A 12,423-nucleotide genomic window follows, 5' to 3' on the forward strand; every position below is an offset into this window, starting at 1 on the left:
GTAGACCTGGGTATTGGTATTTTGTTTTTGGCTACCCAGATGATAACCATGTACTACCAGAATTAAGAATCATACTTCTATAGAGCTTTTGCTGTGGAGGAGTTTTCAGTCTAGTTATTGAACTCTAATAATATGAGACAGATACATTTCATAATTAATTCATATAAAGCAAGGATATATTTATTTTTAAGAAAAGCAGTTTTCAGGGGCACCTGGGTAGCTCAGTCGGTTGGGTGTCTGACTTCAGCTCAGGTCATGATCTCACAATTTGTGTGTTCAAGCTCCACATCAGGCTCTGTGTTGAGAGCTCAGAGCCTGGAGCCTACTTCGGATTCTGTGTCTCCCTCTTTCTCTGCCCCTTTACTGCTAATGCTCTGTCTCTCTCTCTCAAAAATAAATAAAAATTAAAAGAAAAAAAGTAGTTTTCAAATTTCTCTTAAGTAAAAGGCATGTATCACTTATTCCTTAATATATATTTTGCATATATATACATATATAATGTATACATACACACACATACTATAGAGAAAGAAACAATATACAGGAATATCTAACTGGGCCATAAATATTATATACATACAATTAGATTCAATAACCATCTTGTATTCACTTTAAATGATTTGGGTATTATGTACAACTTAAAAAATAAGTTAAACACAAAAATGTTGACTTCCAAAGTGAAATTTTTAAAGGATAACTCTTGATGCAAATAAATACAATTTGCCATTTGTTCAATAGCAAATGAACCATGAATCCTCAATTTTTACTTTACGAGCTCTGGGAATGAATGAAGGGAATCTGCATACCACAAAGCAAAGCTTCCTTCATGATGTCTGAGCATTATAAACAACATAACATAGTAAAATCTTGATGGTAATTATGGGAAGAAGAAACTACACAAGCACCACAGACAACATTCCTCCAAATAGCTAAGTCTACTACATAAGTAGGATACAACTATTTTACTATTAATAATAATACCATGCAAGTCTATACATATATTTTAAAATAAAATTAATAATATTAATGATAACCAGTAGCAGCTCTCTATATTCATGGAACCATGCTAATAAATTATTTATGTGCATTATCTCATTTAATTTTCACAACATTCTGAAATAGAGAAAACTTTGTCTTAGAGAGACTAAATAATTTGCCCAAGGCCACTCTGATTAAGAATTTATCGGGGCGCCTGGGTGGCGCAGTCAGTTAGGCGTCCGACTTCAGCCAGGTCACGATCTCGCGGTCCGTGAGTTCGAGCCCCGCGTCGGGCTCTGGGCTGATGGCTCAGAGCCTGGAGCCTGTTTCCGATTCTGTGTCTCCCTCTCTCTCTGCCCCTCCCCCATTCATACTCTGTCTCTCTCTGTCCCAAAAATAAATAAACGTTGAAAAAAAAAATTTAAAAAAAAAAAAAAAAAAGAATTTATCTTCTGTCTGCCAGAATCCAGAGCACATGCTCTTACTCAACCGTGGTTAAGCCTCAAAATAACTGCAAATAACAAAGTAATCCCATTTTACAGTTTAAAAACAGAGGTTCAGGGGCGCCTGGTTGGCTCAGTCGGTTAAGCGTCCAATTTCAGCTCAGGTCATGATCTCGCAGTTTGTGAGTTAGAGCCCAGCGTCGGGCTCTGTGGTAACAGCTCGGAGCCTGGAACCTGCTTCTGATTCTGTGTCTCCCCCTCTCTCTGCCCCTCCCACGCTCATGCTCTGCCTCGCTCTGTTTCTCAATAATAAATAAATGTTAAAAACAAATTTTTGAAACAGAGGTTCTGAGGGGCACCTGGGTGGCTCAGTCGATTGGGCACCCCACGCCCGATTTCAGCTCAGGTCATGATCCCAGGGTCATGGGATTGAGCTCCACATCACGCTCTGAGCTAAGCATGGAGCCTGCTTAAGATTCTCTCTCTCTCATTTCTGCTGCTCCTCTCCCCTACACTCTCTCTCTCTAAAATAAACTTTTAGAAAATTAAAGTAATAAAATTAAAAAATGAGGTTCAGAAATAACATGCCCAAGATCAACAAGCCAATATGTGCAAGAGAGTTGAAAACCATCACCAGGAATGTATCATAAGAGCTTAGTTTTAAAAGTGAAAATAAAAAATCCTTAAAGTAGTAATAAGCCACTTGTAAGAAAACAGACATTCTGACTCTACCTGGCATAACAATGTGGACTTAGACAATGATCACACAATTTTACATTGTTAGCAAGATCATGATATCTCTAATGCACAGATTTATTAAATCCCAACAATGGGCTAGGCACTTTCAAATGTGAATCAAGGAGATGTGTAACAAAAAAAAAAAAAAAAAAAAAAAAAACTAAAGGAACAAAGAAGACCTGTGTTTGAGCCAAAAAAAAAAAAAAAGAGTTAAAGGCTTGGCTAGATCATAAACCTCATATTTTAAGAGAAAAATAATTACAGAATATTAAGGAGAAAATATAAAACATTAATACAAGAATTTTCCATGTTGCTTTCTGATTCTAACAAAATAAAATATCATCCTTAGGAAATACAATACCAAATATTTATCCTAGATATATAAATATGACTCCAAAGGCCAGGTATGAGCAACCACTCTGCCTTATTGCCTGGAATAGACGGTCATGCATCATGCACACATACTCAAGGTAGCCACATCTTCATTCACTTGGAACGGATGGAAAAATTTTCTCAATTAACAGGATTTATTATGATGGAAACTTGCATGGTTATATATCTTGGCTGCTGTTGTTATAAAAGGCTATAAGGAGAGATTTATAGCAAAATTTGTATAGAAACTGTCAGACAGAATCAGGAAGTCATTGTGTCTGCTGTATAAGCCCAGCTGATTTTATGCAATCCTCATGTGTTATGTTCTTTCTCATACTCTTATAATGGCAATAAGGAAAAGAGTGGAGACTTAGTCATTCTCAAATACAGTTTAACTTCCACTAACGAAGGAGAATTTTCCAGTGGTGTCATACCATCATTTTAAGATGGCTATTATTACACATTAAAGCCTAAGAACTGCATGGGAGAGAAAGGTGTATTTACTTATAGCAATAACTAGTAGTTGGGCAGCGGGGAGGGGGGGGGGCAGAGGGGGTGGAATTAGCATGAGCAACGTCATCTGATTGAAGTACACGATTTCTTTTTGCAATTTATAGTGTGTTCCTAAATTATTATGTGTGTGTATGAACAGTATCAGTAGATAGATATAAAAGAAGTTTCTCTACACAAAAGTCTATAGATCATTCCTGGAACTCTGCAGGTTTTTTTTTTTTCTTAAGTGTTTGATTTCTTGCCACTAATACTTTTCCAGACTCAAAAGTATTAATGAGATAGAGGCTTTGATTGGATACGGGGGAGGGAGAACTGGGGAAAGACCACCCTTGTTTCCAGTGGCAAGAATCCAAAAAAATTAGCTTAGGAAACTGTTACAAGATTGGGCTCCCTTCAACTTCTACCAAAGATCCCCACACTTGGGCCACCCGCTGGGTCCAGTATAAGCGAACACAATTGGTAAAGCCTGGTGCCCTGTCAAGCTCCTCCAAGGACAGCAACCCATAATCTAAGAAAATATAAAGCCCCGTCCAAGTTTTGACTAAGCAAATCGCCAAGATCCACAACTTTTCCTGGCTCCAGCGTCTGGGCAGTGATAAATATTTTCAGCTTAATAATGTGCTGACTGATTACCACACTTTAATCTAAATGCCTTAAGAGGGTTCTACATTTGAGTTCTAGTTCTAAAATTCTACAACGACAGGACTAAAAATTTTAACCAAAACCACATCCTTCATATTCTATTTTTTTAGTACTATCAATTTGTCACTGCCCTACTTTGTGGCTTCTTCATTTAATATTTTCTTGCTATAAATACATCCATTTAAAGCTAATGCTATGCCAGGTAGATGACTGGAAATTCTTCTCAAACACACACATAATTACGCATACAAGAAAGATATTAGCATTCATGTAATCCCCCAAAATATATATAATGATGCAATCAACTGGTTGGTCTATCATAAATGGTAGGCACATGACACAAGTCCTTTAACATATTCAAAATGTTAATTTTGTTTCCAGAAAAAAGGCCCTGCATCATTTAAATGTAATAGTAAGCATAAGTCATAAGAATTATTAATATTACATAACACTACTATGAATACAATTGTCAGTTTTATATTCGTCGGAAACAATAAAGGTTATCTTTGCTACCCAAAGCTAAGGAAAATGTACAAATTTCAAATGCTTGTTTTACATTTCCAAAAGCTACTTATAGAGTGACAACATTGACAGATGTGATGAAATGTGTAACATTGTTTGCACATTATAGTCTAGAATCATGGCACAATACCTTCACTGTGACTGAAGGGACAAGGTCAGTTCCCACTTCAACATCAGCAGCTTGCTGTAAACACAGAATTGAGAAAAGAAGAGAGGAAAGAATGGATTCAAATTAACACGTCCGTCAATGAGTAAACACAATGGGTGCAATATATACTTCCCACCATCAAAATAGGGAACAATAAAGGATTTATCACTCTAATGGCAGACTAAAAGGGTCAATGTGGCTTTTTGAATGCCTTCAACTGCAAAGTAATGAACTGATAAAAACCTTTTCCAAAAAAGGAAAGAGAAGGTCACATATTTTGTCAATAGTATTTTTGTCAAACCACTCTCTCACCAAATTTACTTAAATGTTGAAACTAATTATATTAATTCATTCTTTATATTATGCAGAAGGGTTCCTTGTATTTCACAGATAAGCATTATGCCATTCTTTTTAGGTCCTTGTATTTTCTTTTTAATTTTTTTTAATGTTTATTTACTTTTGAGACAGAGAGAGACAGAGCATGAACAGGGGAGGGTCAGAGACAGACAGGGAGACACAGAATCTGAAACAGGCTCCAGGCTCTGAGCTGTCAGCACAGAGCCCGACGCGGGGCTCGAACTCACAAGCCGTGAGATCATGACCTGAGCTGAAGTCGGACACTTAACCGACTGAGCCACCCAGGTGCCCCGGTCCTTGTATTTTCAACTTGCCAAAGGTATGTTTTATTCTCATTAATACGTGGGGCACCTGGGTGGCTCAGTCCTGTAAGCGTCCGACTTTGGCTCAGGTCATAATCTCACGGTTCATGGGTTTGAGCCCTGTATCAGGCTCTGTGCTGACAGTGGGGAGCCTGGAGCCTGCTATGGATTCTGTGTCTCCCTCTCTCTCTGCTCTTCCCCTGATCATACTCTCTCTCTCAAAAATAAACATTAAAAAAATTAAAAAATACTAATAATATGTATCTAAGACATATAACTAATGATATAAAGCTTCAGCGGCCTTACACCTAGAAAATAAATCTATTTGTTTATGAGCTCATATCATAAACTAGGTCACTCTTTGAGCATCAGCCTGGGTTACTTGATCCTACCTTTTAAATAATTCAGAGCATAATATAATGAAGCAAACATTTCCTTATAAGTTATAATTTATACATTAGAGTTCTAGATTGAGAGGAAAAAATGCTCACTCGATAACAGAATAAGAACAAGGGGTAACATTTTCTAATAATACCCACTTGTGGGGAACAATTAAGATCATAAAATCACGAATCCAACCAATGAATAGATCCATTGTGTTTTTAGTTAACTTATTTGAAATTGTTTTACTAAGAAAAACTAATCCACTACTAGGCAACAGGGATTGCTTCAGTGTAATGGGTACCAGCATAATTAACAGTTGAGAGATTCAGGGTGACTCAGTGGATCAGTTGATTGAGCATCTGACTTCAGCTCAGGTCATGATCTTATGGTTCATGACTTCATGAGTCCATGAGTTTGAACCCCACATCAGGCTCGCTACTGCTTTGTTATAAAAAGAGCTGGGAGACTCATATTCTATGTATGATTCCACAGAAAACCATATATGAACTCTGATCCATCTTCTCAATCCAGAAGCTAGAATAGCAATGCTTGTCTCCTCTATAAAAGACCTCATTGTATTATAAATTATATTACTTTTTAGATGTGTGCTTTGAAATAATGACAAAATAAAATATTTAGCCAAGCTTTGTGTTCTAGTATAACCTAAAATCCAGGAAATGTTTTACTTTTAGCTGTCCACAGATCTAGAAGAGAAACCAACATTCTCCTGTTTCTTGCTCTTTTCAATCCATGTCTAAACACCCAGATACTTCAAGGACAGCAGTCCTTTGGGAACAAAAAATTATAGCCAAAGAGAAATAGCTACACAAAGACACCATGGCACCATAGCCACATAAATCGTTGGGCTAGTGTTTTCCAATGGGATGAACATGATACTCTCAGGAATCTCTTAAGAAAAAAAAAAACAGTAAGACACAGAAAAAGAAACTGGAAAGAGACACCTAGTTAAGAGGAAACAGCACTCTGAGTTACCAATAGGGAAATATACATTACAATATAGTGCTATTACCTAAGGCCTTTTCCTACAAAGATCAAAAGTTGCTAAAGAAAGGAAAGGGAATTCCTCCTACCAAAGAGCCTGTTTTAAGGGAACCTAGAAAAAATTATGTAAGTTGCCCAAAGGAAAATAGGAATCATTTCCAAGGCAAGAAAATGTGTGTACATTCGTCAGCTAACTAAGCAAAAATGTTCCACTTAGACTACACCCTTCAGGTAGAGTGAGAAATGGTGTGTGCTGAATAGCCAATGTTTAAAACAGTGCCTCTACTATGTGACTCAGCTGGGTGAATGTTTCTTTCATATATAGTACTTTTTTTTTTTTAAGTATACCCAACTTACTATATTATGGCAATGTTAACGTGATTTTTGTCACTGCTTGGATTGGCTCTTTATACTAAGATTAATCTTTGAAAACTTAGGACAAGTACTTACTATATTATGCTCTGATATCTAAATATCGAAGTCATTTCCTAGGTAAAATTATAGGACATGAACTCCTAATACAGTAAAAACCAGTGAGTTTGATCACTTGCCAAAATTGATTAACTTCTGGTTTAGACAAAGATAAACTTAACAGATTTGCCCAAACTGCAGGCAGTGAGACCTAATCAATTATAATCTAACGAGTACTTACAGAAAACTAAACAAGGAGATGGGGCAACACAACAAAGGACAGGCCCTCCTTCATGCTTCTGGTTTCTCATCTCCATTCATTTATATAGCAAAATACACTGAGCACTCATTATGTGACAGACACTAAGGATATGGCAGTGGACAAGACTAGTGGAACGCATGGTGGGGTGGTGGTAGTGATGATAATGATAATGCTAGAACTAAAATGTAATTTGATGATGATGATGATGATGCTGCTGCTGCTGCTGCTGTGGGGGTTAATTATCATAACAATTCAACAAAGTAGATTCTATTATTATTCCCATTTTACAGCTGAGAAAAATTGACACTAAGAAAATTAAATACCTTGCCTTGGGTCACACAGATAGAAATAAGGAAAAATAATTCCTGGTCCAACTGTTTACTGTTAAACTAACACACAAAGACCCCTCTTCCCCCCCCCACCACCAATATAACCACTATAATGTATTACAGACTGTAAATTAGCAAACCCTGAGCTAGGCCTTTCATAGACATTATCTCTTGTGTGGTCAGTATTATTCACCTGGATTGCGATTATCTCAATATTCTGGTACTGAAAAAGTTTTTTAAAAAAGTTGATTAAATGGGGCGCCTGGGTGGCTCAGTTGGTTAAATGTCCAACTTCAGCTCAGGTCATGACCTCACAGTTTGTCACTTCAAGCCCTGTGTCAGGGTCTGTGCTGACAGCTCAGCACAGCTGAGCTGTTTTGAATTCTGTGTCTCCCTCTCTCTCTGCCCCTTCCCAGCTTGCACTCTGTCTCTCTCTCCCTCAAAAATAAACACTAAAAAAAAATTTTTTTTAAGTAGAGTAAGAAAAGCTCTTCTATTTCTGCCCCTTCCTACCCCTTTTTTAGACTAAAATCCTGCCTAAGGAACTCCTCACTAAGAGATTGGAAATGTTTGTTCCAGAAAATAATAAAGACTAAAAGTTGTTATCCTCCTTAAAGTTTCTATCTGGGACCAGAAATTTGAATCAATACACATTGATCCCAAATCAGCAGAGTCCAACACTACCATAAACCCTTTTAAAGTCTGCAAATAAACCTACAGACACTGAATCAAATTTAGGAGAAACCATGGCAGAAACTTTCAAGTCATCTTCTCTCTCAGTCATGGGCCAGATACCTGTAATTTAAAAAGAAAAATAATATTTAATCATAAAGTAAACCTGTTGTATATAGTTTAAAAAAAAGGTTTCTCTATATCATATTATCAAAAAGCAATCCCACAAACATAGTCACAGTTGAAAACTAATACATTACAGAATTAGAAACCTGATGATAATTCTTCCCCGGCTATAATATTTTAAAGAGAAATTATCTTTCTCAAAGTTATTAGCTAAGATGTGACCCAGTGACCCAGTGTTGGGAATGTCAATGCCCTCTCCTTAACACTGCTGGTAGAAGCCAAACTAGTACAATCTTTTCGAAGGTAAGTTGGTCAGAACCATCAAAATGTAAAACATATATATCCTGTAACCTAACAATTCTACTCCTTAGCATTTATCTAATACTCACAGACATTCTCAAGGAGGTTCTCAGCTGCTAGTAGCTAATAGAAACAAAACAGGGGCACCTGGGTGACTCAGTTGGTTAAGCGTCCAACTTCAGCTTGGGTCATCATCTCACAGTTTGTGAGTTCAAGCCCCACATTGGGCTCTGTGCTGACAGCTTAGAGCCCGGAAACTGTTTAGGATTCTGTGTCTCCCTCTCTCTCTCTGTGCCTCCCCAACTCATGCTCTGTCTCTCTCTCTCAAAAAAAAAAAAAAAAAAAAATTAAAAAAAAAATTAAAAAAAAATTTATAAAAAAAAACTATAAAAAAACAAAAACAACCTGTATCTCTATATTTCTATTAATACGGAAATGGTGGACTATCAACAATGTGCAATGATCCAAAGCCCAAAGCTATAAGTAAAAGTGCTATCCAACTTTATACACTGATAAGAAAAGAACTCCAAGATGTGCCTATTAATTACAAAAAGCAATTACATTACATTGTAATGTAGTACAATGGATCTAACATGCACATATTCATGTAAAAACGATTAAATAAACATGAAAAATTTTTTAAAGAATACACAAACACTCTTGATAAAGGTTACCTTTAAATAATCTAGTGGACCCAGGATCTGGGGGTTTACCCTTTTAGTATGATTGGAATTATTTTCACCATATTCATGGTTTTTTCACAACTTAAAATTTCACAATTTAAAAAAACGTTTACAGTGCACAATGAGATATGATGAACAAGTGACAGAGATCCTAAATAAACAGGAAACAATATGTACGCACATGTATATGTGTGTAACATATATGTAATATATATATGTACGTACATACACACACACACACAATATAGTCTGTTTTTTAAAAACAGTGTGTGTGTGTGTGTGTGTGTGTGTATAAAACCAACTACTGGCTCCCACCTAACATGCACTTTCCACTCCTCCTCCTTTGTGGCATAGCCCTAATTCTGCTGAGACATTCACTTTCACCTCAAAGTCATTGGATTGGTCAGATCCAATCATGGTGATTTCATTCTCCTGACCATTTGTTGTTTTAGGCATAAGTGTGGGGCTTAATCCTGGCAGACATGAGGTGAGGGAAGTTAGAAATGGGGGATGCTGGCACAGGCTTCTAGGAAAGCTATTTCCCCATAATAAAATGGGAGACCTGGGAGAAATATCTCCCTTTTCCCTGGAAATCATATTTGCACATAATACCTGGAACTGCCGAAATTACCCTGTGACCCTGAGAGGAAACGTCCTTCACTCACCAAGGATGACTGACTAAAAACATGGAAAGTTCTTGGATGATGCCACAGGAATCAGCTGTCTCACAAAGAGAAGAACTGCCTATGACTGCCATCAGGCATTCCCACCAGTATTGCAATATTCGGTGTAGGAATTTCCATACCTTATGCAGAGAGTACAAAAGACTGTTCACCACCTACCCAATAGCCACTCTTTAGTTCTTTACTAAAGGAAGCCCAATTTTATTCTAAGCAACAAAGTGCTCAGCTGAAACACTATATTTCCCAGCCTCTTTTGCAGCTTGGAGTGGCCAGTAAGATGTGAGTAGAAGCTGCTCAGGGTGTTGCTTCCAGGAAAGATCCTTAAGGGGGCTGACTCAGCTGCAGATGTGAGGACAGGAGTTCCAGAAGCCTTCCTGGACCAATAGATGACCCTGGGATAGAAGGAACTGGAGTCCCTGATGACAGTGGAATTGCCAAACCAACCCTGGTTTGCCCATCACTGGACTTCTTTTCCATGGGAAAGAAATAAACCTCTGCCTTGTTTAAGCCACCTTATTTGCGTATGGTATTACGTGCAGCCAGACATAGCCCTAAACAATACATCTCCCAACAAGGTCACCAAGCACAAATACTTCTAGTACTCAATGGTAAAGACAATTTAGTTATCCTAGACTTATTTCCAATGGGGTACAGACTTTCATTTATTTGCCCCTTTCTTAGGGCGCCTGGGTGGCTCAGTCGGTTAAGCATCTAACTTCGGATCGTGTCATGATCTCACAGTTCTTGAGTTCAAGCTCTGTGTCTGGCTCTGTGCTGACAGCTCAGGGCCTGGAGCCAGCTTGATTCTCTGTCTCCCTCTCTCTCTGCCCCTCCTCCACTTGAGCCCTCTCTCTCTCTCTCTCTCTCTCTCTAATAAACATTAAAAAATTAAAAAACACACACAAACTATATGCCCCGTTCTTACTGTTCTCTTTCCCTTCCTGAATACACAACTGTGTAGGAGGCTATCTCAATACCATACCCATTCCTTCACACCCACCGCAGCAGAGAACATGATCAACTGGCTAAATCATAAGAAATTTCTGTCTTTGAAAGTGCCTACCAACAGATGTTGTTGACTACTGGTAAAAGAAATGTTAGGCAGGATTCACACTAATGAGTATGAAAAGCTTCAAAACCCATGAGCCATACAGAAATTATTACTATAATTTCATGCTTACAACATACATTCCTCATATAAGTTACACACATAAAATCAGCTTCAAAAACACTTTTATTACAGTAGATAATATACACCATGTGTACAACAAAATGTACTCTTTAAATTGGCTTTAAATTTTGCTGAAACTCTTGCTTTGAAGAAATAAAAAAGCTCTAAGTACTGAAAATAATCCACAAGACTGTGAACTTATTTTTGCAAGTTAAAGTCACTATACTAAAATAAGTGGCATTTAAACGAATAATGAGGTCATCAAAAAGTTCAGAGTTTTAACTTCTCATAATCTTATACAATGAAATGATTTGGTGCTTTTATATAATTACAGGTTTTTTTTTAAAAATTTTTTAACCTTTATTTTTGAAAGAGAGAGACAGAGACAGAGCACGAGCAGGGGAGGAACAGAGAGAGGAGACACAGAATCTGAAGCAGACTTCAGGCTCTGAGCTGTCAACACAGAGTCTGACGCGGAGCTGGAACCCATGAACTGAGAGATCATGACCTGAGCCGAAGTTGGACCCTTAACCGACTGAGCCACCCAGGTGCCCCTAATTACAGGTATTTAATAAACAAATATACCACAGTTATATAAGGTTACACAATACTAAATGTTTTCAATATCTGGAAATAGTATATTTTAAAAGTCCTCTTTCTTACAAGTTTCTCTTTGGGTTTTTTTGTTGTTGTTACTGTTGGTTTTTTTATTTTGTTTTGTTTTGTTTTTTTGGTACGACTAAATGATGGCAAAGAAGGGGCAGGGAACTTTAAATATTAAGTAAAATTTGAGGTTATGTAAATAATGAACTTTACACCAAGTCTGTGGGCACATCCCTAGCTTAATTAGCAGTTATTTCAAGTACACAGAAGGATCAAGGTAATGACAACTTTAAAAGTAGCCCAACCCTTCTCACTCAAGGGTATCACTATGGTCACAGAAAAAAAACTTTTAGCTGTAAAGGATTTTTCTGAGAACTCTTTTACACAATTGAGTGTTAATCAAAATATCATTAGCACATAGTTTATGGGAAGGGCAAAATCTCAAGACACAAAATCTAATGTGAAAAGCCACATTAAATTTATTTAATGAACTATGGAAATTTCACATTTCATATATATGCCACTCTTCTCCAATTATATTTTTAAATGACAAAAAGAGACTTATAATTTCATTAATCCCCAAAACACCAGTATCAAAAATGGGGGGGGAAGGTGATTGTAAATTGCAATGTGACACATCCAATGTTAACCATTCTCCATTTGACAGGGGGCTGTAGACAACAAACAGGTTTTCTGTAATTAGAGGTACTTAAGAGACCTAAGTTTCACTGGTTTACTTTCAAAACTTCTAAAAGGACATTGTGAAGCCAAGGCATAATAAT

General features: G+C 37.1%; 1 protein-coding gene across 10 annotated transcripts in view; it reads right to left on the bottom strand.

Annotated features, from left to right (window-relative positions):
- The window catches only part of BBS9 (Bardet-Biedl syndrome 9), a 447,491-nt gene that overhangs the window by 251,240 nt on the left and 183,828 nt on the right, over positions 1–12,423 (bottom strand). For all 10 annotated transcript variants that reach the window (XM_040472285.1, XM_040472287.1, XM_040472283.1 and 7 more), the window contains 2 exons: positions 8,122–8,198; positions 4,339–4,392 (listed from right to left, as the gene is read on the bottom strand). In XM_040472285.1, the coding sequence (XP_040328219.1) occupies positions 4,339–4,392; positions 8,122–8,198 (131 nt within the window). The remainder of the gene's footprint in view (positions 1–4,338; positions 4,393–8,121; positions 8,199–12,423) is intronic.

Source organism: Herpailurus yagouaroundi, unplaced genomic scaffold (genome assembly GCF_014898765.1).
Source record: "Herpailurus yagouaroundi ecotype Mexico unplaced genomic scaffold, PumYag 100, whole genome shotgun sequence".
Classification (NCBI taxonomy): Eukaryota; Metazoa; Chordata; class Mammalia; order Carnivora; family Felidae; genus Herpailurus; species Herpailurus yagouaroundi.